The sequence below is a fragment of the Jaculus jaculus genome, chromosome 8 (genome assembly GCF_020740685.1).
Source record: "Jaculus jaculus isolate mJacJac1 chromosome 8, mJacJac1.mat.Y.cur, whole genome shotgun sequence".
Taxonomy (NCBI): Eukaryota; Metazoa; Chordata; class Mammalia; order Rodentia; family Dipodidae; genus Jaculus; species Jaculus jaculus.
Genome location: NC_059109.1, coordinates 18,087,570 through 18,115,014, shown reverse-complemented (window position 1 = coordinate 18,115,014; position 27,445 = coordinate 18,087,570). Strand labels below are relative to the sequence as shown.

Sequence of the window (27,445 nt, the reverse complement as noted above, 5' to 3'; positions counted from 1 at the left end):
TACTTATTTATTTGCAAGATAGAGGCAAGAGAGAGAGAGAGAGAGAGAGAGAGAGAGAGAAAGAGAGAGAGAGAATGGGTGCACCAGCGCCTCCAGCCCCTGCAAACGAACTCCAGGTGCATGTGCCACCTTGTACATCTGGCTTACATGGGTCCTGGAAAATCAAATTGGGATCCTTTGGCTTTGCAGGAAACGCCTTAACTGCTAAGCCACCTCTCCAGCTCCAAGTATCTTCTTAATAAACTCTAACTGCTTCATGTTGATTTGGCCTGAGTATTTTTTGTCTGCAGTGCAAGTCAAGAATCCCACCTTCACTGATGATGCAAATGGCCGGTGGGAGCCCACAGCTATGGCTCCAGCTGCCCTGGACACAAGCGCCAGAGACCCTGTGCTTGAGACCCTGTGTATCCAGTCCCATGCCTTCGCATTCACCTGTTCAGTGTCTCTCTTACCCAACAGCTCTTTCTACAGAGTAGCCACCCCTGCTGGCACCATGCCAGAACCTGGGACTCTAATGGTGACAGACACTCAAGGGCTTCACAAAGAACTGGGCTTGTGACAAGGCGGCATAAAGAGTAAAATACAAAGCTGGAGCCTCTTGGGCTGGAGAGATGGCTCAGCAGTTAAAGATACATGCTTGCAAAGCCTGTCAGCCTGGGTTTGATTTCCCAGTACCCACATAAATCCAGATGCACAAAGTGGAAATTGCATCTGGAGTTCGTTTACTGTTGTAAGAGACCCTGGCATGCCCATTCTCCCTGTATCTCTCTCTCTCTTTCTATCTCTCTGTCTGTCTGCTTGCAAAGGAATAAATAAAAATGTTTTAAAAACAAAACAAGCTAAACTAGAGCATCGTGCATTGTTGCTGAAGAACATTACCTTTGACGTCTTCTTCCAAGAGCTCAATGAAGACAACTTGTTAAACATAAGTTGCCGCAGCTGTCAGGACCACAAGGAGAGATTGAGGAGAAAAACATCAACAATCACAACACAATCACAACATACTAAGAAGAAAAAAAAAAAAAAAAAACACCTGCAGATTGACATTATTTAACAGAATTCTTTCCTACAACACTTAGTAAACCATGGGCAAGAATATCTGATAGTCTTCTTAGCCTCTCTACCGAAAACCACATCTGGCATTAGACAAAGAGCGATAGTCTCAAACGCTATATGATAACTCAGACAGAACACACTAGCAATGGGCTGTAAGTGCTGGAGTGCAGCTTGTCTGTGAAGAGAAAGGCTTCCTAATCACGTGACCAGTACAAGTGACAAACAGAACAACTATAAGAGACAATGGTGGCCAGGAATGGTGGCTTAATCCCAGCACTCAGAGGCAGAGGTAAGAGTAATGCTGTGAGTTCGAGGCCAGCCTGGGACTACACAGGAAATGGCCTCCCTGTAATTTGCAACAATTGAGGTAATTATAAAATACTTTTATCTGGGGCTGAAGAGATGGTTCTGTGGTTAATGGCATTTGTTTGAAAAGCCTGATAGCCCAGGTTCAATTTCCCAGTGCCCACGTAAAGCCAGATACACAAAGCGGTGCACGCATCTGGAGTTTGATTACAGTGGCAGGAAGCCTTGGAATGTCCATTCCCTCTATCTGCCTCTTTCTCGAGTGAGGAAGAGGCAGAGAGAGAGAGAGAGAAGAGAGAGAATGGGTGTGCCAGGGCCTCCAGCCACTGCAAACGAACTCCAGACGCATGCGCACCCTTGGGCATCTGGCTAACGTGGGTCCTGGGGAATCGAGCCTCGAACTGGGGTCCTTAGGCTTCACAGGCAAGCACTTAACCACTAAGCCATCTCTCCAGCCCTATCTTCTCATTTTAAAAAGTCTATAACTGCCTTTAGGTCACAGCAGGATTGCTTACTACGTAGGAACAACAATAATATAAATTTCTTTGCATTTTCACTACCGCTCATGGAACTAAGTCACTCATGGGAAATTTTACTTAATGTGAGAAACTACTTAATATATAATAACTACACAATACTCTGCAAACAGAGAGATAGTATATCTTCAACATGTTATAAATAAATGGGCAGTTAATTAAAGGAGCAAAATGGAATTTACTTCCTTGGAACTTAATTTTGCTCTTACATCATCACCATACCATATTTAAATTAGAAAGAAAGATTTTGTTTGGGACTGGAGAAGATGGATCAGTGGTTAAAGTCACTTGCCTGCAATGCCTAATGGTATGGGTTCAATTCCCCAGTACCCACACAAAGCCAGATGCTCAAAGTAGCACGTGCATCTAGAGTCTGTTTGCAGTGGTAAGGGGCCCTGATGTGCCCATACTCACTCTTTCTCTCTCTAATAAATATTTTAAAGATTTTGTTGGCTTGTTTGTTTGTCAGGCAAGGACTCATTGCTCAGAATCATACAGAGCTCTATAATCCCAGTCTGGCCTCAAACACACAATTCTCCTGCCTCAGCCTCCCACACGCTGGGATTACAGGTATAAGCCAACATACTCAGCCGAGAAATATAAAAGGTAAAAGGAATTTCTTTTTCTAGAACGCTCACTTTACTTATTATCACTAATTCTACATGGCATTATCAGTCGCAAAGGCTACTGCCTTTGTCTTCTGGAAGAGTCTGCCCTTTGTAAATGGACAAAGTTTGATTGCAAAATGCCCATCAGATATATGATTAAAAGCTTCAGAATCGAACGAGCATCCTTTCACAGATGCCAGCACTAGGCGACAGAGTGAGAAGTGAAAATACACATACCTTAGTGTCCAAGAGAATCCCAAAACAGAAGATGAAAAATCCCTTTAATGGCAACAAAAAAAAGGAGTAAATTATGTGCATTATTTTTTTCTTTTCCAGACCAGAAAGCGCTTCACGGTATCATCCAAAACCCCAGACAAACATTCCCACTGCTTTACGTGCTTTAGTCTTCCGTGCGTGCGGTGTGCAGGGTGTGTGGTAAGTGATGCGAGGTATGTATGGTAGCTGCTCAGGGGTGCACACGGGAAAGAGCACCCCATGCATGTGTGTGCGGAGGCCGGAGGACATCAGCTGTCTTCCCATCACTAGTCCCTGTGCTTCCTTGGGAGGGAGTCTTTCACTGAACTTGGGACTGCCATCTTCCGTCAGCAAGCTCCAGGGATTCTCCAGTCTCTGCCTTCCACAGGAAGGGGGTTACAGATGTGGGTGGCCACACCCAGCTTTTCTTTTAATGAAGATGTGGGTATTTGAACTCAGCAGGATCTTCAGCCTCTCACTTGGCAAGTACTGTTATCTGCTGAGCCATCTCCCCAGATCATTTGTGGCTTTCTGGCTTTTTGTTTGGTTGTGTGTGTGTGTGTGTGTGTGTGTGTGTGTGTGTGTGTGTGAGGTAGGGTTTTGTTCTAGGCCAGGCTGATCTGGAATTTGCTACGTAGTCTCAGGGTAGCCTCAAACTCTCAGTGATCCTCCTACCTCTGTCTCCTGAGTGCTGGAATTAAAGGCATGCACCACCATGCCAAGTCCATCTTAGTCTTTCTTTAGATCAGGCATTTAATAAGTTTCCCAATGTACTGTGAACATGAGTGGGCATTGAGGTCCAGCCTTCAGCTGGAAGAGAGAGGTGGCCTCTATCAGTACCCTTCCTCTAAAAATAGATCTCAGGCCGGGTGTGGTGGCACACGCCTTTAATCCCAGCACCTGGGAGGCAGAGGTAGAAGGATCGCTCAAGTTCAAGGCCATCCTGAGACTCCATAGTAAATTCCAGGTTAGCCTGGGAACAGTGAGATCCTACCACAAAGAAAAAAAAAAAAAAAAACCCTAAAAATAAAAGAATAAATAGCTCTTGGAACTGGGGAGATTGCTTGGTGGTTAAGGTCCTGGCTTGCAAAGCCTGGTAGCTGGGGCTTGATTGCCCAGTGCCCATGTAAATCCAGATGTGCAAAGCGGTGAATGCATTTGGAGTTTCTTTACACTGGCAAGAGACCCTAGCAAACCCATATTCACTCTCTTTCTGTCGGCCTCTTTCCATCTCTCTTTCTCTCTCAAATAAATAAATATTTAGAATAACAATAATAAAAAGAATAGTGCTTGGGGCTGGAGAGATGGCTCAGTGGTCAAGGCACTTGCCTGCAGAGCCTAACAAACTGGCTTTAATTCCCCAGTACCCATGTAAATCCAGAACCACAAAGTAGCACAGGTGTATGGAGTTTGTTTGCAGCCACAGGAGGCCCTGGAGTGCCCATTCTGTCTGCCTGCTTCTTCTTCTTCTCTCTCTCTGTCTACACTTAAAAATAAGTAAAAGTAGTAAAAAGAATAGCTCTTGGTAAACCTTGACAAGGGCTTTTTTCCATTTGGCAATCCTGCTCAGCGTCTCTCTGGTGCTTGTTCAAAAGCACGCCACCCACAGGTGTGTGCCTCTAGGTGCTACCTGAACTTGTCCCCAGTGGGTGCATGGTCTCTGCGACCGTCCGTCACCCGTGCCTCCAGAGCCACATTCCCTGCTAGGCTGGATGCCGGAGGAACAGGAACTTCTCATGGACAAACTACTGAATTTATTTATTTATGTTGGTTTTCCGAGGTGGGGTCTCACTCTGGCCCAGGATGACAAGCCTCCTACCTCTGCCTCCCACGTGCTGAGATTAAAGGTGTGTGCCACCACACCCGGCAAAATGCTGAAATTTTACTAAAGTGGCAAATCCTGCTTCCTCCTTGCATTGGCTGTGTGCGTTGTGCTCTCCACTTACCAGCGGAGAGAACTGAGGGACAGCAGGATTAAGTACTCTGCTGGAGGTGACAGGTCAAGTAATGAGTCTGACAGAAAACACTGGACTGCAGAACTCAAATGAGTGACCACCAGTTCCCCGCGTCACCGCCCCAGCTGCTCTGGCCACAGATCCAACAGTCCAAGACTGAAGGCTTTTTCAGAACGTAAGGAGTTTTTTCCTCCATTGACTCTGAACCCTTTTTGACTATGGAATATAAAAGCTATCACTAAAGATCAGCAAACTTTTTTTTTTTTTTTTTTGTGCAAAGACCAAATACTCTTGACGAGCCATACAGTGTGTGTCGCAAGGACGCTGCCACTGTGAGCAACATAGCCATGGCCTCTAGGTACATCCACGGCATGCTTGTGTTCCAAAAACACGATTTCCAAAGTCTCGCTCTTGGCGTCAGGTTGTTGGCCCCTGTTTATTACACGCCTGGGACGTCATATATACCAATCAAGGCTAGAGAGATGGCTTAGCAGTTAAGGGAGCTTGCTCACAAAGCCTGCCAGTCCAGGTCTGATTCCCCAGAACCCATGTGAGGCCGGAAGCACCCAGTGAAGTATGTCTGCAAGTCCTTTGCAGTAGCAGGGGGCCCAACTGCGCCCATTCCCTCTCATTTCCCTGCCTGCCGTCTGCTTGGAAATAAACAAATTTTTAAAAAAGTACTTATGATTTATTTTCATAGAGTCTCACTGTAGTTCAAGCTGACCTGGAATTCACTCTGTAGTCTCAAGATGATCTTGAACTCACAGCAATCCTTCTACCTCCGCCTCCCAAGTGCTGGGATTAAAGGTGTGTCCTGAGACTACAGAGTGAATTCCAGGTCAGCCTGGTCCAGAGTGAGACCCTACCTCAAAAAATAAAATAGAAGAGAAGAGAAGAGAAGAGAAGAGAAGAGAAGAGAAGAGAAGAGAAGAGAAGAGAATAAAAAAGGTGTGCACCACCATGCCTGGCTTTCTTTTGTTGCTTTCAGGGAAAGTTTGTACAAGAGGACTGAGTTAACAAAAAGAGGAGGATCGCTGTGAGTTTGAGGCCACCCTAAGACTACACAGTGAATTCCAGGTCAGCTTGAACTACAGTGAGACCCTACGTCAAAAAATAATTTTAAAAAAATTAATAAAAGATGATCTGTGAACTTTAATGGATTTAAAACCCTGTCAGTGGGTCATTGGAGAAGGCTAACATTCTCCCTTAACAGTCTCCTTTAGTATGACATTAAGTAGATGGGTGGATTTGTTTTCTCGCTGTTTGCACGTGCCTTGCTGGAATCAGGGAGATGAGATCATTGCCAACCCGAGATATCCACACTGATTCTAGTTATGTAAGAATACAATGCAGGGTGGAGAGATGGCTCAGCGGTTAAGGTGCTTGCCTACAAAACTGAAGGTCCCAGGCCCGATTCCCTGGTACCCACATAAGCCAGATGCACATGGTGGTACAGGTGTCTGAGGTTCGTTTGCAGTGGCTAGAGGTTCTGTGCATCCATTCTCTCCCCACCCCTCTCTCTGTAATAAGCAAATAATTAAAAGAAAATACAATGCATCACTCTTACCTGAAAAGCGTTGAGTAAAGCAAAAAGAACATGCCAAGCCAGAGTCTGGCTGTCCACCATGGTTGCTATGCCGATGCCCCAGGTGAGCCCCAGCAGAGGGGTCAGAATCAGGAGGCTCTTTCCCATGCGCATGACCGTGGCCTTGTCATCTTGGCCCAGTCTTTCTCCAATAGCTGGCCTCCAGAGCTTTCTGAGAACCAGCAGCACCACCACCAAGTTCCCAGCCACGACAGTCAACGCGGGAACTACGAACGCCAAGAGAGGTTTGCTGTCCTCAGCCCAGTTAAGCCAACACACATCATTCCTTTTGTAGCTATCGCTGGGCTGTGTGGCGGCAATGGTGACGACAGATATAATAAGAGGACACCCGTAGCCCAGACAGAACCCAGAAGCCAGCATCCAAGGCATGGCGATGTGATGGAATACCAGGACGATGCGATAAGCCAACAGCACGCCCAGCGTGAGCATCCAGAAAAATAAAGCCAGGTAGAAAAAGTGAGTAAAGAACACAGTGGCGATGCAGATTCCGGAAGGGTTGACGGTGGCGTCCACGGTGGCAGCGATGACAAACCAAACGTCAGCAATCAAGAGCGACAGGGCTATGTTCACCATGCAGATGTGACGTGTGTACGAGGTTTGGCTCTTTTGGGTTTGCTTCCAAAACAGACCCTCGATAATGAGGCACAAGGTGAGGCTCGCTATGGAGATGCCCAGTCCCACATAGGTGATCCATTTCACCACAGGGACAATTTCACGGGGCACAAAGGGCGACATGAGCATGGAGAAGGAGGTGAGGTGACAGCAACGGCACAGCACTGAGCCTGGGGTCTCGTTTACCAGTTGGCAGCCCGCGCCGCTCCACTGCAAGCGACTGAAATCCCAAAACACGCACCGAGGCTGGCTCAGGTTGGCCTCCATCTTGGAGAAGTTCAGGTAAATTTCATTGATGGGATGGTTTGGGATAAGTGTGGATATCACGAGTCCATTGACCCGGGAGTTTCTATCTTTGGTAATGGGTAGAATGTTCCCTAAGGTCAAGGAGGCCATGCTGATGATAGATTGTGGAAGGGATTTCTGGAATTGCCCTGACTCAATGAACACGTGGCCTCTGATGGGCATGGAGGTGTCTTTTTGGATCATTTCAACCGGATAGCTGTAACCCTGGGTGCTTTGGATTTGGGTCACTGGAATCCCGTTCCACTCAATGAATCGGTGAGAAAACTTAAGAGGTAGAGCCGTGGAAGGTACTAGAATGCTAATGTTTTCCAGGGTCTCTAGTAACTGCGAGCCAGCATCCTGTTCTTCTTGCAATAACTGTGTCCAGTTAGTTATGGAGGCCGAATCCAGAACGCGGTCAGCTATACTGATGACATCCTGAAACACAGGGGGGAGAGTTGCCTTGTGTTCAGAAATCAAAGAAGAGTGAGCAGTTGCTTCTGTTAAGTATGGGGAAAATGTTCCTAGAATTGGCCCAGTTGAGGACCACAGTAAAACTCAGGGGTAACATTTAGCTCAGTCACTCCAAACAGTGAGAGCTTTAAGTAAAATAACTTGGGTTCAGAGTGGTCACCACAAGGTCTTCAAAATCATATTGTTTTGTCCCCCGCACCCCCCACCAAGGTAGGGTCCCGCTCTAGCTCAGGCTGACCTGGAATTCACTATGGAGTCTCAGGGTGGCCTTGAACTCACGGTGATCCTCCTACCTCTGTCTCCCAAGTGCTGGGATTAAAGACGTATGCCACCACGCCTGGCTGTTTTGTTTTTTTAAACTAATGTTTTATTAGAGAGAGAAAGAGGGAGGGTGAGAGAGAAAGAATGGGTGTGCTAGGGCCTCTAGCCACTGCAAATGAACATATGTGTCACCTTGTGCATCTGGCTTATGTGGATCCTGGGGAATCAAATGTGGGTCCTTAGGCTCCATAGGCAAGAGCCTTAACCACTAAGCCATCTCTCCAGGCCCACATTGGGGTTTCATTGTGCATAAAGAAGCATCCTGAAATGCAAATTATTCATTTCTTTTTGCCTGGGCTGGCAAAAATCACTGTACTACCACTTAGGCTGAGGTGCAAAGGTGGAGGCATTGCTCCCAAGAACTTTCCCATGTTTGTTATCTTGCTAACCCCAAGTCATAAATTCATGTCATGGATGTTCAAATATTAATCTGTTGCTTATTTCCTGTCAGTTTATTGTTAATTTTTGTTGTTTGCTATGCAAGACTCAAGAAACAAAGCAGGTGCACGCCTTTAATCCCAGCATTCGGGAGGCAGAGGTAGGAGGATCACAGTGAGTTCAAGGCCACCCTGAGACGACAGTGAATTCCAGGTCAGCCTGGGCTAGAGTGAGACCCTACCTTGAAAAACCAAAAAAAAAAAAAAAAAAAAAAAAAGCAGTATTGAACTGTGGATGTTAAAAATATTTTATTTATTTGCAAGGAGAGAGACAAGGGGAGAGAGAGAAAAAATGGGCACCCCAGGGCTTCCTACCATTGCAGAAGAACTCCAGATACATGCACCACTTTGTCCATCTAGCTTTATGTGGGTCCTGGGGAATTGAACCTATGCTGACAAGCTTTGCAAGTAACTGTACCATCTTTTATTTACTTATTTGAGAGAGAGGCAGATAGAGAGAGGATGGGCACACCAGGGCCTCCAGCCACTGCAAACGAACTCCAGATGCATGGGTCCCTAGGCTTTGGAGGCAAGTGCCTTAACTGTTGAGCCTTCTCTCCAGGCCTGTACGACCCTATACAGGTGTTCTCCCTCCCTCTCTTTCTCCCTCCCTTTCCTTCTCTCCCTTCTTCTCCTCTAGTTCTAGCCTTTCTTCTACAGGCCTCTGTCACATGTCACCATTACCCATCCCTCTCTGTCCACCAGCCCTGAAGCCTAAATACACCATATATATATAGGTTGCTCTTTTGTACATTTGTTTATTTTTGTTTGAGGCACATGGAGCCCAGAATGGCCTCAGATTCCTATACCTCCTGCCCAGCTCCCTGGGTGCTGGGATTATAGCTTGCACCCTCATCCCTGGCTCAGTATGCTGCTTCTATTGGTCAAAAGTCCAATCTAGGCTGGAGAGATGGCTTAGTGGTTAAGACATTTGCCTTTGAAGCTGAGGGTCCCAGATTCGATTCCTCAGGACCCATGTCAGCCAGGTGCACAAGGTGGCGCATGTGTCTGGAGTTCATTTGCAGTGGGTGGAGGCCCTGGCAAGCCCATTTTCTCTCTATATCTGCACTTTCTCTCTATCTCTCTCAAGTAAATAAAATAAAAATAAAATATTATTTTAAAAGTCTAATCTCTGTTGCCTATTCTGTTTCACAATTCATTTTATACCTACCCATTCTGTATCATTTAATTTTAGTCAGTCTCTTGTAAAGAAATTATGAAAAATAAACCTGAGCATCTTTTCTTTAATTCAGGGGATTTAACTTTTTCATATTCAATGTCATGGTTGAGATCATGTTCACTATACACAATTAATTATGACTGTAAAATTACATAACACATTATAGTATTCATTCTAATGAAGTACTGCATCCATTAAAATATAAAATACATGCAGTCAAAATGTTAGAGCTTGTAGGTGAATAAAGGTGAATTCCTGGGGTTCTCTGGCCAGCCAGTGTAGCCTAGTTGGGTAATTCCAGGCCAACTAGACCCTGTCTCAAAAAAGGTGGACAGGGGCTGGAGAGATGGCTCAGTAGTTAAGGTGCTTGTGAGTGAAGCCTAACGACCCAGGTTCAATTCCTCAGTACCCATGTGAAGCCAGATGCACAAAGTGGCCCATGCATCTGGAGTTAGTTTATAGTGTCTAGAGGCCCTGTGCACCCATTCTCTTTTTTTCTCTCTCGCTCCTCTCTCTCTGCTTGTAAATAATTAAAAATGTTCAAAGGTGGATAGTTGGGCTGGAGAGATGGCTTAGTGGTTAAGGCCTAAGTACCCAGGCTTGATTCCACAGTACCCACGTAAGCCAGATGCACATGGTGGTGTATGCATCTGGAGTTCATTTGTAGTGGCTAATGGCCTTAGCAAGCCATTCTTTCTTTCTCTCCCTCTCTTTCATAAATAAGTAAATAAAAATTATATATATATATATTTTTAAAGGTGGATAGTGTTCTTGAGGAACAATACCTAAGGCTGTCTTCTGGCTTCTACATGCACACACACACTCACACATACATGTGCGCCCACATACACCCCAACACACACATACACATAGAAATAAATGAGTGAAATAAAGTGAAGTGCCCTTCAAGCACAAGAAGAGTATACCGCCAACGTTGAGTCAGACACTGTGAAATGGTTTGCCAGTGACAAAGATGAAACATTGCCCAGCATGGACACCACCGTAGACAGGTCCCCAACGGTGCTGGGCGGGCTTTCCTGGATGATGGCGGAGAGATTCCGCACCAGCGATGACACGTCTGCCTCCGTGATGTTGCCTGCAATCGCCCCCAAGTTCTACAAATAAAAACAGTTACATTTTAGGAGAAATCAGGAATGTTTATGTGTCATTAACTCCAAATCAGGCCAGATGTGGTGGTGCAGGCCTTTAATCTCAGTCCTTGGGAGGTGGAGGGAGGAGGATCGCTGTGAGTTTGAGGTCACTCTGAGACTGCATACTGAATTCCAAGTCAGCGTGGGCTAGAGTGAGACTACCTCAAAAAAAAAAAAAAAAAAGGAATCAGACGTCTTGGTCACACAGAACTAACCTTTTCCTGGTGTGCTATGTCACAGGATAACTAGACAACGATGGCAGAGTAGCAACAGCTGTTATTGGTGTTTCCTACATTCCAGACACTGTACTAAGTGTTTTTATCCAAGACTAATTGATTAAATCCCTTAAGTCCTCTCTGAGGGCGGTACCATTATCATTGTCATTTTATAGCTAAGGAAAGTGAATGCTGAAAAACTTCACTGGAAAAACGTGTGTTTTACGAAGTCATTATCTTCATAATATAGAAACTAATGGCTAGTGAGAACTGGAGATGGGAGAGGTCAGGAACTGAGAGAGTAAGACCCGCCAGTAAGAATCTTGTTAGGTCCACATAGGACGGCAAGATAGATAGATGGGCAGATTTGAGGTCTGGGTGTGACCAGCCCCGACTCTGTCACTGGATTTCTCCTTCTCAGCTCACAGTACTATTCTCTGTCAAGGGCACTGGGGTCTGTCTGTCCCCACATCTTGGGATCAGCTAGTTCCAACTATTGGCCATGTTCAGAACAGAGGTAAGAGAGGAGAGAGTAAGAACAGATGTCCAAGGCCAGTCCCCCTCCGGTACAGATGAAGACACTGAGGAGGGAGAGGGAGCACTGATCCCTGAGCACCCTTCTTGGTGTTCTTTATGGCAAGAGCAAGGCCTCGGGTGAGGATGGAAATTCTGTTCAATGTGGACATCAGCTAGCAGAACAATGCGAGCTGCTCTTCAGCTCCTTCTTTCCTATGACTTGACTTCTGTTCCTAAGTATTTACATGCTCTTTTCTATCTACCTTTGCTTTTATTTTTTATTTTTTGCATGTGTGTCTGTGTGTATACATAGTGATATGTGTGTGGGCTCACGTGTTTGCACATGCATATGGAAGCCAGATGTCAATGTTAAGTAGCTTTCTTTTTTGAATGTGTTTTATTTACTTATTTATGAAAGAGAGCGAGAGAGAGAGAATGGGCATCCCAGGGCATCCTACCACTGCAAACAAACTCCAGACGCATGCACCCCTTTGTGCATCTGGCGTACGTGGGTCCTGGAGAATCAAACCAAGATCCTTTGGCTTTGCATGCAAGTGCTTTAACCGCTAAGCCATCTCTCTATCCCCTCAAGTAGCTTTCTTGGTCACTCTCTACTTTATTCTTTCAGACAGCGTCTCTCACTAACCCTATGGCTCAGTGATTAGCTTGCCTATCTAGCAATGAGATTATAAACACACATTACTATGCTTAGATTATGTGGGTACCAAGGATCGAAACTCTGGTCCTCATGCTTGCATGGCAAGCACTTTGCTCACTGAGCCATCTCGACAGGCACCAAGTGAAAAGGCTTCACCTTCTGTAGATTTTCCAGCTGAGAGAGAACACAGGACTCCCTGGTGACCTGCCATCCTGAAGACTGGCATCTGGCTGTGATGCTTCCAACATAGCCATTGCTACAAAGCAGGACATATTCATCACCTTCAGACCCAAATCCAAAGAAAACGCTGTTACACTGTACTGGAAAAGAAGACAAACAGAAGAAAATGACTCCAGAACAGTCTACCACACTACACTACCACACACAAACATTCAGTGTTTAAGTGCTTTAGAAGTTATAGTTCCATATACAAATCTCGGGCAAAATTCAGAAGTGGGCGTATGATGTCCACCTTCATTCTAGTAGCATTTTCTCTTTCCTACTGCCTCTTTCTTGAGTCTAGCTCCTTCCTTTCAGATGTCTGCCCTATGCCAGCAATGTTACTTTTAAAAATATTTATTTATGAGCTGGAGAGATGGCTTAGCGGTTAAGGCACTTGCCTGTGAAGGCTAAGGACCCATGTTCAACTTTCCAGATCCCATGTAAACCAGACACACAACGTGATGCATGCACAAGGTTGCACATGTGTCTGGGGTTTAATTACAATGGCTGAAGGCCCTGGCAAACCAATTTTCTCCCTCTCTCTTTTATTCTTTTTTCTTTTATTCTTTTCAAGGTAGGGTCTCACTCTAGCTCAGGTGGACCTGGAATTCACTACATAGTCTCAGGGTGGCCTCAAACGCACAGCAATCTTCCTACTTCTGCCTCCCAAGGGCTGGAATTAAAGGCATGTGCCACCACACCTGGCTCCCTCTCTCCCTTTCTCTTTCTCATTAAAAAAAAAGAAAGAAAGAAAAGGCCAGTGCATTGGGTTTGCCTCAAAAAAATTATTTATTTACTTTAGATTTACTTTTTGTTTTCCAAGGTAGAGTTTCACTCTACCCCAGGCTGGCCTGGAATTCACTATGCAGTCTCAGGGTGGCCTTGAACTCCCTTCAATCCTCCTACCTCTGCCTTCCAAGTGCTGGAATTAAAGGTGTGTGCCATGATACCCAGCTTTGATTTATTTTTGAGAGATAGAATATGGGTTCACTAGACCCTCTTGCCATTGCAAATGAATTCTAGACATATATGCCACTTTGTGCACCTAGCTTTACCTGGGTACTGGGGAGTCAAACCCAGGCCACCAAGCATTGCAAGCATGTGCCTTTAATCATTGGAACATCTCCCCAGCCTAGTATTACTTTTTTTTGCTTAGTATTATTTATTTGCTCACAGTGTGTGTGTGTGGGGGGGGGGGTACCAGGGCCTCTCTCCACTGTAAAGGAATGCAGATGCATTTGTGACTCTGGCTTTATGTGAGGAAGCAAACCCGGCTGTCAGACTTGGCAAGCATGTTTCTTTGACTGCTGAGCCATCTCCCAAGCCCCCAACATGACTTTTAATGATAAGCTAGTAAATGTCATGTGAAAATAAGACAAAATGGGATCACCCCCAGCAAGTATTTTTCTCTGCTTAAGGAAAGTAGAATGGCATAGAAATCTCCAAAATAGTATATAGAACATAGCTGTAGTGATATGGTTGAAAGATTGGTAGTTGCCATTTGGGGTTGATATTTCCAACCTTGTACACCCCTTTAAAAGCTTCTTCTGGGCTGGAGAGATAGCTTAGTGGTAAAGGTGAAGCCTGTGAAGTCTAAGGACCTATGTTGGACTCTCCAGATCCCATGTAAGCCAGATGCACAAAAATGAGGCAAGCTCAAGGTCACACATGCCTACTAAGTGGTGAAAGCATCTGGAGTTCAATTTCAGTGGCTGAGGCCTTGGCACACCAATTTTCTCTCATACTCTCTGTTTTCTCACTTGCTTTCTCTAAAAAATTGCTGGGAAAGGGGATTTTTAGTGTTTTATTGAAAGTAAAACATAAATTTTAAGGTGATAAATATGCTAATTACCCTGATTTGATCATTATATAATGTTAACAACTAGAGAAACATTACATTACACCCCATAAATATGCATAGCTATAATGTGTGTAATCCAAAATAACTATGTTGAAAAGAAATAAAAGATGTCAAGAATACTGGTATGAGGATATAATCCCAGGACTCAGAAGACTGAGGGAGGAGAATTCAGAATTCAAAGCAGTCTGGATTACAGAGCAAGGCTCTGTCTCAAAAACCAAAATCAAGCCTGGTATGCTGTCACACACCTTTAATCCTAGTTTTTGGGAGGTAGAGGAAGGAGGATCACCATGAGTTCAAGGTCACCCTGAGACTACATAGTGAATTCTAGTTTAGCCTGGGCTAGAGTGAGACCCTACCTCAAAAAACAAAAACAAAGAAAAAGGACAGAAAGAAAGGACATAAATCTATGTTAAGGAAAAAAAAAAAAACCTGTGTGTGTGTGCGTGTCAGAGAGAGAGAGAGAGAGACGGAGAGAGGTGTGCATTCTTTCTTTGGGTCTTCACACAGTGACAGAGAAATACCATCAGCCCTGTGCCCTTTGCATGTGTATACCAGTAAATCTTTGCTGAGTCACTTCCATCCCAGCCTATTGGGAAATCAGTCTTCCACGATGCTTACACTAAGAGATGAAGATTAGATCTCTGATCAGTAGCAATTTCACATAAGCCAGCTGAGGTTGAGTTACATCACAGTGGAGAAAAGAGCCATCTGTTCCCAATGAAAGCCAGTTATAGGACATTTCTCTACAGGACACAACTCCAATCTACTTTCTGAGGACACAAATGAGCTACTAATGAAAAGCTGAAGCAAAGGGCGGGAAGCCAGGATTACCTTTCCCAAACACTCTGAGGGAGCCATCTTCAATTGGAAACAGCAGGCTCAGGGCTGCCTTTGCCTTTTCAAGCATCTGCTCAATGGCAGCAAGCAGCTCAGATGTGCTGCTTGAGCCAATCACCTCATACCCAGCGAGGATGCTTCCTTCCCTGTGGAAAGAAGATAAAAACTCACTCTCCACTCACTCAGTAACTCAGAGCCAAATCTGTGTGTGCATGGCCTTGAGCTCTTACACATAAACCAAACAGATTGTATACTTGTCTTCACAGACTTGAAAAATAAGCAACTTCCTAGTACACACCTCCCTATGCACATACTTAAAAATGCAACAGGGACAAGGTGACACTGATGAGAACAGAAAGCAGAGGTAGATAAAGCTGCTTGGCTGGGGATGGGGAGGGGTGCGAATTATCTGTGCAAACTGTTTCTGAGGCATTAACAATGAAAGGGACCAGTGATAAAAAGTCTATTTACATAGCATTAAAAAATCTTTTAAGGTCTTAAGACATGACTAAAATTCAATGACCAAGAAAGACAGAAGTAAGACATGATCTCAGAGAAGTGGTCTGGAGCCAGGTCACATAGAACCATGGAGTTTGAATTTTATTCTTTATTAAAATGTTTTATTCCATATTAAAAGTCAATAGGGTGATCACATTTAATTTTTTATGTTATTTTATATATTTGAGGGAGAGAGTGAGGGAGAAAGAGAGAGAGAGAGAGAATAGGTGCACCAAAGCCTCTAGCTACTACAAATAAACTCCAGACAAATGTGCCATCTTGTGTGTGTGTCTTATGTGGGTCCTGGGGAATCAAACTTGGGTCCTTGGGCTTTGGAGGCAAGCAGCTTAACTGTTAAGCCATCTCTCCAGCTTTGTGTGATCATCATTCTGGCTGAAACTGAAAGAAGCCTGGCAAGGAAGCAGGAAGAGGAAGTAAGAAAAAAGGGGTGTGGCTTGAGCTACCTAGGTGGCAGTTCATGTGGAGAGAGGTGGTTAGGCTGAGGGTGGACTTGAAAGGAGGCCCTTCAGACTCCAATGAGGCAGATTCAGATAAGAGAAAGAAACCAGTCAAGAATGACTTCATGGAATAGAAGAACAAACTGTAATGTATTTATACAATGGAATACTACTGGGCAATAAGAAGCATGGGAAAGGTCACAGATTCAAAAACAAAACAAAAATGAATCTCAAAGACATTGTGCGATATGAAAGAAGCCACGTATCCAAAACTCTGCATGATGGTTGACTACATTTCTATGATGTTCTAGAGCATGTAAGACCCAGCTAGGGTAGCAGAAATCAGACCAGTGGTGGCTTCTGGTGGCCAATAAGGGGGGGTAGCCATGGAGACTGGCTGCAAAGGAATATGAAGAAACTCTTAGAGTAACGGAAATGTTTTATCTTGATAGAAAAAGCTGTATGGCATAGATCAAAGCTGATGATGGAATGGCACACTTAAAGTTCATGTATATCACTGTATGAAAATGACCTCTCATAAAATAAATGACACAACCCGGCGTGGTGGCTCACGCCTTTAATCCCAGCACTCGGGAGGCAGAGGCAGGAGGATCACTGTGAGTTCAAGGCCACCCTGAGACTACATAGGGAATTCCAGGTCAGCCTGGGCTAGAGAGAGCCTCTCTCTTGAGAATAAATAAATAAATAAGTGAATGAAACAGAGGAAGCTCAAGCTTTGAGTCTGCGGCTGGGAGACCCGAAGCACTGTAACTGAGATGGGAAGATGGTGAGGAGGGAGGCGACGGTCCAAGAGTGGGTGAGTTCCAGACCTAGGTGAACACACTGTATTTGACCTGCCCACTGAAAAAGCAAGCAGGGATGTCAAGTTGGCAACTGGATATTCGAAGTTTAAAGGGAGAGGTCAAGTTCAAGTGACACAGCTGGAAACCATCAGCACATGGATATTGTTAGAAGCCACAAGCAATGACGACAGCACAGTATTAATTAAACCAGCCCTCCAATGGGCTACCCTCATGTTTTTGTTGGTTTGTTACTGAAATAGGGGCTCCTTCTATAACCCATACTAGCATGGAACTCACCATGTAGCACAAGGAGACCTCAGACTGATGGTAATGGACCTGCCTTAGCATCCTGAGTGTTGGCATTACAGCATGTACCACCATACACTTCGGCTTCTTATTATTTTATTTGATTTAATAAGGTTAAACTGGATGCCAAAGATTATTAACTGTGAGATATGAAGATTTGTTTAAACTCTGCATGGGTGTCTGTTTACTGTTTTTACAAATTACTGGTGACAGCCTATAAAGTATACATGATAAAATTAAGCAGACAACCAGGAAACAAAATTACACTCCTTTTTTATTTTTCTTGAAAGGGTCTCATGAAGCACTGGCTAGCCTTGAATTTGCTATGTAGCCAAGGATGATCTTGAACTTCTGATCCTCTTGCCTCCACCTCCCAAGGACTGGGACTACATTATCATGCCTGGGTATGTATTCATTTTTGAACACAAGAATTCCTGGGATTGGATCTCAGTTTTGTGTAGGTGTTCAGTGACACCAAGTCAAAAGGGGAAATATGATTAATTATATCTACTCAATAGATGAAAAATCAGGGCTGGGGAAATGGCTTAGCAGTTAAAGTACTTACCTGGGAAGCCTAAGGACCCAAGTTCAATTCCCCAGTACCCACATAAGCCAGATGCACAAGGTGGCACATGCATCTGGAGTTCGTTTCCTATAACTAGAGGTCCTGGTGTGCCCATTCCTTTTCTCTATCTGCCTCCTTCTTTCTCTCTCTTTCTCAAGTAAATAAAATATTTTTAATTAAAAAGAAAGGAAAAGGCAAACTAGCATTTTTCCTAGCATTGCATTTTAAAGAAAAATTATCCATGTGGGACATGGGTTCACTTCAAGGACATGCTCCAGAAAATGCATTTATAGCAAGGATGGATGAAAATTCCCATAGCTGGTTTTAAGTTACCTACAAAAAAAAAAAAGGAGTTAAGTTCTTTGACCTTTAAGCTACTTCCTCCAGTAAGTAGACTATTAATAGTTGACCATAAATGTACACATGGTCAACTAACCAAATCTTTTGGAATAAAAACATAAACAGGTGAATAATTTACTAAATATGACTTTATTTTCTGTAGACAATGACTGTGGGGTTTTTGAACCACATTAGATATATGATACCCACAGAAAATGATACTATTTCATCCAAGGTTCCCATTCTAGCTCCAAATTATACAACACTGTGTCTCCTGTGGCTGTGGTAGGAAAAAATTCGCCCACTGGGCAAATTCTCCAGCTCATCCCTTCACACTGTGCTCAGCCATTCCCACCACCATCTCCTACTTCCTCGCCAGGTTCTTGCAAAGCCTTTGCAATTCTGGCTCCTCCTCCTTATCTTTCTGTTCTTCAGTATTTATGTTTCTGCACTCATCTATATGATAACTGAGGTTCGCCTCCTCATACTTTTGAAACCATTCCAGGCCCTTGTCCAGTTGGTAAGAATCCTCTGAAAGTCTAACAGAAGCCAAGCATGCTGGAACATGGGTGTAAACCTACACTGAGGAGGTAGAGGCATTAGGAGCAACTGTTCAAGGCCAGCCTTGGCTATATAGCAAGTTTTTTTTTTTTTAAGGAATTTTCATTATTTGTTTATTTGAGTAAGAGAGGGGGAGAGAGAGATGAAGAAGAAAAGAGAGAAAGAGAAAGAATGGACATAGCAAGGACCTCCAGCCACTGCAAACAAACTCCAAACGCATGTGCCACCTTGTGCATCTGGTCATGTAGGTACTGGGGAATCAAACCTGGGGACTTAGGCTTCACAGGAAAGTGCTTTTGCCGCACAAGTGCCTTCACTGCTAAGCTACCTCTCCAGCCCTACATATAAGTTTTTTTAAAAAATAAAAATTTGCTGGGCTGGAGAGATGGCTTAGCGGTTAAGCGCTTGCCTATGAAGCCTAAGGACCCCGGTTCGAGGCTCGGTTCCCCAGGTCCCATGTTAGCCAGATGCACAAGGGGGCGCATGCGTCTAGAGTTCGTTTGCAGAGGCTGGAAGCCCTGGCACGCCCATTCTCTCTCTCTCCCTCTATTTGTCTTTCTCTCTATGTCTGTCGCTCTCAAATAACTAAATAAAAAATTAACAAAAAAAATTTGCTTATTTATTTATTTGAGAGTGACAGACAGAGAAAGAGGCAGATAGATAGATAAATGGATAGAGAGAGAGAGAGAGAGAGAAAGAATGAGCACGCCAGGGCCTCCAGTCACTGCAAACAAACTTCAGATGTGTGCGCTCCCTTGTGCTTCTGGCTAACGTGGGTCCTGGAGAATCAAACTGGGGTCCTTAGGCTTCACAGGCAAGGGCTTAACCGCTAAGCCATCTGTCCAGCCCAAGCAAGTTTTAATCTAATGGGAATATCACTGGGCCTTCTCAGGACTTCTCTCACCATTTGGGAGATACCCTTCTAAGGCCATGGAGTTACTCACCGAAACTGGGTGACCCGAACCGAATCGAAAGCTTGGATTCCTTTGTAAGCTGTTTTAAGCTTAGGTGGGAGAGAGGGAGGAAAGGACAATGTGTCAATCTTTGTCCTCACACTTCAGAAATACATATGAGTAAAAAATGGACAATAAACAGACAATAGCAAATGATAAACACACACACACACTATGGGAAGTAGCGTTAGGGCTTAACAATTACAGTTAAGATGACAATTGACAATATACACAATGAACACACATGCACACATACACTCAGAAAAGTTATTTTTGAGATGACTAATAAAGAGGAAACTTCCTAGAATGGGGAGGGAATGTGGTGCTGGCTAATACAAATTTATCCCAAATCTATGGTCTCATCAAAAACAAATTATTCCCTCCACAAAAAGCCTTCTAAGTGAATGTGCTTCTCCCCTTTGATCCATGCTGCTCTCACTCTTGGTTAGAGAATCTGCTTTTTTACAGATGGTGGCGAACCCCAGGGAAAACCAAGACCCATCAAAATGACAAGAGAAAGCCAAGTGCCTAGGCCAAGATGACCCATGTCCGTCACGTCTGCTGAGGCCCGGAGACACTGCGGAGGCATTGCTGCATTAAGTGGCAATGGTGCTCCCATTGCTAAGCTGAGAACCCCATTGGGGAGATGGCAGTCAGAACTGAGGCGACTCAAACCATATCAAAGCAGAGAGTCAGACGTGCAGAGAGCGCAGCGCTAAAGCAGACGACGAACACACCATCCAAGGCCCAGGAACAGCGTGGAAGCCGGGGAGAAAGATTATAAGGGGCACAGGGTGGGAAGGTGCATTCTAAGGCATTGTCCCCTGCATGGGGACTGACTGGTACATTCATGACTCTATAATGAACACCCCCTGATGACCCCACTGAGGAGGGCCCTCAGAAAAATGGGGGTGGGGAAGAGGACACAAGAGGATAGTCCTATGAGAATATGACCAATTTACAAATCTGTTCATCTATCAAAGTTCCTAATGATTTTTTCTAATTATTAACGTTCACAGGTATTTAATTAAGCTGAATCCATCTGGGAACTCTATTCAGCTTCACTGACAGGCTTCTTCATGGGACAAATCTAGAATGCTAACAAGTGAACTCAGGTCATGACAATTTCCTCCATGCAAAAAAAAAAAAAAAAATCAGAAAATGTTCAAGGCTGACCCAGAGCCACTTCAATGAGGAAGTAAAAACCAAACACAAGAAAACTGATCAGTCACCTGATGAAACTTTCCTGGGAGGGTGGGGGGCAGGGGAGAAAGTGTTCATGGAATGTCAACCGTGAGTAGAGCAAAAAGTGGCTCAGTCAGAAATTATCAAAAATAAAGAACTTGAGCCAGGTGTGGTGGCGTCTGCCTTTGATCCCGGCACTTGGGGGGCAGAGGTAGGAGAATCATGGTGAGTCTGAGGCCACCCTGACATGACGTAGTGAATTCCAGGGCATCCTGGGCTAGAACGAGACCCGAGCTCAAAAAAAAAAAAAAGTAACTAGGAGCTGGGAAGATGGCTCAGTGGTGAAAGGCACTTGTTTGCAAAGCAAAGCCTGCCAGCCCTGGTACCACTCCCCAGCCTCCCACGTAAGCCACATGTAAAAAGTGGCACAAGCATCTGGAGTTCATTTGCAGTGGCAGAAAGTCCTTTTGTGCCCATACACAAACACACACATACAAATAAATAAAGAACATCTTATTTTTTAAAAAAATAAGCAATTACAAATATGTATAAAATATGTGTCCTGAGTTAAAAAAAAAATCTGAAGTTGTAGTAGCAACCAATTCCTTACATAGTAAGTAGATAGTGCTTACTTGATTTTCAATTTCAGTTTTATAATTGATGTATATAGCAGAAGATGAGTTCAACAGGTCTTTGGTAAACCTTTTATTAATTTTGAAAGTGCCCCAAACCTCTGTGGGAAGCAGAAAGGAGTATTTAGAAACAATAAATTTCTAGCTTAATTTTATTAGCAGCACAAAATCATAGAAATACAATTCAGAGTGCATCTATTCAGGGGTAGTATTTCATACATACATATACATATATATATATATGTGTGTATGTGTGTGTGTATACATACATACATACATATATATATGGCGGGCATGGTGGTACATGCCTTTAATCCCAGCACTCAGGAGGCAGAAGCAGGAGGATTGCCAGAAGTTCAAGGCCACCCTAAGACTACATAGTGTATTCTAGATCATCAAAGAATAGTGAGAACTTACCTCGAAAAAAAAAATTAAAATTATATATATATATATATATATGTATGTATATATATATATATGTATATGTATATGTATGTATATTTACCTAAATAACATATGAGACATATATAAAATGAGTTTTCAGCTGTGGATTCACAGCAGTAATTGGAAAGGGCTTGTAATCAAGATAGGCTTGCACGTAGGTGAATGGGTAACCACTCACATGTGGATAAAGGAGGCCGTCACAGTCACTGGTCACTGAAATATGTCCCCATCTAAACACTGAGTTTCAGCACTGCTCCAATTAAAAAGAAAATTTCTGCCGGGTGTGGTGGCATATGCCTTTAATCCCAGCATGTAGGAGGATCACTGTGAGTTAGGAGCCAGCCTGAGACTACATAGTGAATTCTAAGTCAGCCTGGACTAGAGCAAGACCTCACAAACTCCAACATGTCCCTTGATTAATTCTTTATTGCTAGTGCCCGCCCCATGGCCACCTGCACTGGGCGGGTCTCTCCATGGACCAATCCTGTGTACCCTTAAATCAGGTCCTAATCAAATGTGACCATAAAGCCCTTTCCACCCTTGAATTCCAGCAATACTTTGTGTTAGTTTCCTGTCTCATCTGGGCATGTCCCTATAATGCAGTGGGAAGCCCTAATGCCTGTCTGATTTTTCCTTGTATTCCTTGTAGATGAATTAGATAGGGACGATCTTTCCAAAAATAGGCTTTTGGGGCTATAGAGATGGCTTAGTGGTTAAGGTGCTTGCCAGCAAAGCCAAAGGACCCAAATTTGATTCCTTAGAACCCATACAAAGCCAGATGCACAATGTGGCATATGAGTCTGGAATTTTGTTTGCGGTGGCTGGAGGTCCTGGCACACACATTCTCATTCTCTCTCTCTCTCTCTCTCTCTCTCTCTCTCTCTCTCTTTCTCTCTCTCTCCCTCCCTCCCTCCCTCCCTCTTTTTCATCTGTCAAATAATTTTTTAAAGACAGGTTTTTGTTTTTTGTTCCGAGGTAGGGTCTCACTCTAGCCCAGGCTGACCTGGGATTCACTATGGAGTCACAGGGTGGCCTCTACCTCTCAGTGATCCTCCTGCCTCTGCCTCCCAAGTGCTGGGATTAAAGGCGTGCACCACCACACCCAGCAAAGACAGGTTTTTATTGATATATATTGAGCAATTTATATTGTTTTCTTTCTTATTTGTTGTTCTCTGTTGAGTGTGGCAGGCCAACTGCCCTGCAAGCTTTTAGGGATTTTTTTTGTCTTCACCGCCCATCTCATCACACAAGGGCCAGGCTTACAGACAGGCGTTTCTGGCAATTAGAACTCGGGTCCTGATCTTGTACAACCAGTGCTTGACAAACTAAGCCGTCTCCCCAGGCCTACAGGGAAGTTTCATGAAGTCTATCTATCAGGCACTGGAGTCCATGCCATTGGCTCAATTCATCCTTCATCAAACAGAACCTAGGTCAACAGTAACTGCCACTGGTTTCCTAGGTTAGATTTTTAACATCTGCTCTGTTTTCGTGTGTGCATGTGCATGTGTGAGTGTGCGCGCATGCGTGTGTGTGTGCTGCACTCAGCACATATTTGTTGAAACTTCAGAGCAATCTTGCTGCTACAGTCACCATGTCGTCCTCTCTCCTGCATGCATACTTGTAGAACTGATATTGACCAAGAAAAATGTTGCTTACTCCAACAATTGCCTACTTAGGATTTTGGTGAACTTCCCTTAAATCTCAATAAGATGACTCGAGTCTGCCAGCTGAGCTCCAAGTACCTGGAGGTTGAAATGGCCCCCAACTATCACTGCGTGTTTCTGGATCTCTTGCGCTTAGCCCTCAGTGGGTCCAGACAAGTCTAAGGGAGGCCCTCTGATCACTACACTTCAGCACTCGCCGCCCTCAGGCAGGCCAAGCTGCCTCGGGTGCACGCTAGGATGCGAACCCACAGCCCCGACGTGCTTACTTGCTCTCTCACAGAAATTCACACTGTGGCTCAGGTTGTGGAGATGACACTCACAGCCGGGGAGGGGTCCAGCTGTGCGAAGGTAGCAGTTCTGGGGATCAAGGCATGAGGGCGGAAACCAGGTGTAGCTGTCCTCACAGGCACACCTCAGGACCCCACTTTGGCTGCCACAATCTATAAAAAGAATATAGCAACAATAATAAGAGAACACACTGGGCGTTTGTTGTGGCACACACCTTGAATCCCAGCCCTCAGCAGGCAGAGGTAGGAGGATCGCCAGGAGTTCGAGGCCATCTGGAGACTACATAGTGAATTTCAGGTCAGCCTGAGCTAGAGTGAGCCTCATCTCAAAAAAGAAGGAGGAGGAGAAAGAGGAGGGGGAGAGAAAGGAAGAAAGAAAAAAGGTACAACCTCAGAGAGTCTGCCTTCCGAAATAACTATGGCGGAGCCCTTGGCTTTGGGTTATAATTGCAACCAAGTTTTTCTCACCAGGAGCTGGAAGAATGAAGCCAGAGTGGCAGTGTGTTTGCACTAAGGGAATGCCCAGCCCCATAGATTCTCAAGGCGGTCTCATCACAATCCTAGCAGAGATAAAACTCTGGCTTAGCCATATAGTGCTGGAAGGTGCTACATGAGCTACTGGGGGAAAGTGGCCAACATCTGTCCAAGCAACTCTAAGTGACTCAGAAGCAAACAATCTGACATGATGCTCACGCAAGTGCAATAGTGGCACACAGCCATGGTGGGTAACCAACTGCCCTTGGATTGGCTAATAAATCCACTCAGTGGAAAGGAAACCATATCTGGAACTGAGAAATAAGTCAGAATCATATCAAGATAATGATCCTGTTTTCTATTGTCAAGCTTCAGCTAATCTTGGGCTATAAGAGGGTCTACACCCTTTAAGTTCTCTCTAAATTAATATTGGTGATCTCATTTAACTTCACTCTCTGTTGGAGAATCTGCTTCTCTTTTTCAGATGGGAGCAGGACCTGAGGAGATAAACAACCCAGAGCATTCACCCTGGCCCCAGCTGAAACCACAGAGGAACTATGGATATAAGCAAGAGTGCTGCTTTCTCGTGAATCTAGTATCAGCACAAGGGTGAAGGAGATAGACACTGAGGACACTCAACACCTACCAAACCAGAGATCCAGTGGCCCCTAAGAGCCCATCACTGAAGGAGACTTAAAACACCCAACATGGCTGAGGGAGTTTTGCAGAAGAGGGGGTGGCAAGATTGTTAGAGCCATAAGTTGGGACATTTGGCACAGGGACATTGCCTCCTCCCCGTAACTGACTGCTGCCCCCATAATGCATGACCCACAATCCCCAAAGGTTTGACCTGCATCTCCAACGAGGAAGGCCTCTTCAGAAAAGGGGCAGGGAGGAGGGAAAGGATGGTACCACCATGTGTTGTTTGCATACTAAATATGTCCATATCTAATAAATATAAACAAAAATACCCTCTGGATTAACATCCAAGACAAGGATATATCGCCCACATACATCCCACATTTGATATCCCACATAGATAGATGCCCATTGTGACAGAAGAGAGAGGCAGAAGAGGTTATTTGCAACATGGGGTTATTTGGGGGATTCTAGAGAGCATTTGACCACGACCTTACAGGAGTACCCTTCCATATACCTGTCACCACTCCAAAATAACATGCCATAGCAAGAAGGTTTTCATTCTTTTGTATTAGTCCTGAAATTCCCATCAGAAGTTGTTCCTTTTTAATCCAACTTGGGAAAGGGTCACTGATATATGTCTTTGTGAGAATGTGCAGGGTGGTGGACAATCAATGTTTCTCAGACTTTGTCACGTATCAGAACCTCCCTGGAGGGTCTCACCCCGAAGCCTGAATGAGCCCAAGAGTTTGCATTTCTGTGAAATTCCTTGCCTGTGCTATTTCCAGTCTTCCCAGCACACTGTGAAAATAAGAGCTTGCAATAAGTCATAGAACTTACCTTCTGATTATTCCTTGCTAGCTTCTAGGCACATAGCAGGATTACATATCCTGGCCCCATGAGCCTGAATAGAATCGCAGAAGACGTGGCCAAGAAAATGTGAGCAACATTAGTGTGTCACTTATTTTACATGTGTGTTCATGCGTGTATGCATGAGGCAGCCAGAGGACAACCTCAAGTGTTGTCCCTCAGAAATGCCACCTATATTTTCTTTGAGACAGGAGTTCTTATTGGTCTAGAACTCACCAGGGAGGTTAGATTGGTTGGACAGAAGACACCAAGGATCTACCTGTCTCTACCTCCCCAACCCTGGGATTATAAGCAATCCAGCATGCCTGATTCTTTGATTTGTGCTCTGGGGATTAAACTCAGGTCCTCATGCTTGCAAGATAAGCACTTTATGAGCTGGAAAGATGGCTTAGTGGTTAAGGAGCTTGCCTGCCAAGCCTAAGGACCCATGTTCAACTTTCCAGATCCCACATTAGCCAGGCGCACAAAGTTGAGACAAGAACAAGGTCACACACATGCCTACTAGGTAGAGCAAGCGTCTGGAGTTTGATTGCAATGGCTGAGGCCCTAGAGTACCAATTCACTCCCTCTCCCTGTGTTTCTCTCTTTCTCTCTCTCTTGCTCTCACTGTCTCTAGAATAATAATAGTAATAATGCATTTTTTTAAAAAGATAAGGAATTTACTAGTCAAGCTATCTTCCCAGCTCAGTGGATCGCTTCAAAGTCAATGAATGCCACCACTGTGTATGTGACTCTCCAGTGTTCCTCTGTGACTCAGAAAGGATACATTTGGAACAGGATGTGAACCATCAGCTGGTACCTAAGAGACAACCACCTCTCTGCCCCTCTGTCACCTGGCAATGGACATGAAGCATGAAGAAGAAATAAAGCCACTGATCTTTGATACCACAGAGCTTGTGGGAAGGAATGAACTCACGGCATGTCACCTTATTCTGACTGACTTGTCCCTCATGCCCCTTTATGCTCCTAGTCACCAGATGGTTGGCTTACATGTGGTAGCCTTTGCTCTGACGATCTTGGTTGGCATATGGAAGCATGGCGTTGGAGACTTCAGGTCCCTCAGAACCCTGTGCAGTACTCTCTTCTCCTCAGAATTTCTGTAAGTCACCTGGAGCAGTATCTCATACTCCTGAGCTGCATGGAGAACGACACAGAGACAGATCATCAGGACCCTACTCTCTGTGGGGACAGATCACCGAGGAAGTGGCTGGAAAGTCATTATCAGGTTCTGTTCAGTGGTCACAGAATGTCCCATGCTGCTTGTCACTGGGTTTCCCTCATCCAGACACTGCCTGGAAATGAACATCCAGAGAAAACACAAGAACACAGGCTCCCCACATGCTTCCTGGAGGCCGCTCCTTTCACTTCTGCCAAGCCAGTGTCTCCCACACTCTCCATTCCACCCCACACTGAAGGGGGAATAGGAGAGGACAACCTATTCACTCTTGTAACCTTCCCCCAGCTTTGGTTTCCTTGGAGTATCTCTAATGTAAGAGGAATCCCCAATCTCACCCTTTCCAAAGAACCTTTTCTTTTCCTATTCAAATTGGTCTATTAGGGGGATTTCAGAGTAAAATGGCTGTGTAGTAGCCATGCCAAAGCAGGAAAACAGCAAAATACACTCTCTAGCAAAAAGTGAAGGTCTATAAGGATTATCCACCTCAGCAGAGAGG

General features: G+C 44.6%; 1 protein-coding gene across 2 annotated transcripts in view; it reads right to left on the bottom strand.

Annotated features, from left to right (window-relative positions):
- Positions 1-27,445, bottom strand: part of Adgrf1 (adhesion G protein-coupled receptor F1) — a 61,970-nt gene that overhangs the window by 11,895 nt on the left and 22,630 nt on the right. For both annotated transcript variants that reach the window (XM_045157302.1, XM_012947613.2), the window contains exons 4-13: positions 26,763-26,906; positions 23,769-23,942; positions 21,395-21,495; positions 19,569-19,627; positions 15,089-15,240; positions 12,328-12,491; positions 10,558-10,746; positions 6,284-7,657; positions 2,744-2,785; positions 880-939 (exon numbers count right to left, since the gene is read on the bottom strand). In XM_045157302.1, the coding sequence (XP_045013237.1) occupies positions 880-939; positions 2,744-2,785; positions 6,284-7,657; positions 10,558-10,746; positions 12,328-12,491; positions 15,089-15,240; positions 19,569-19,627; positions 21,395-21,495; positions 23,769-23,942; positions 26,763-26,906 (2,459 nt within the window). The remainder of the gene's footprint in view (positions 1-879; positions 940-2,743; positions 2,786-6,283; positions 7,658-10,557; positions 10,747-12,327; positions 12,492-15,088; positions 15,241-19,568; positions 19,628-21,394; positions 21,496-23,768; positions 23,943-26,762; positions 26,907-27,445) is intronic.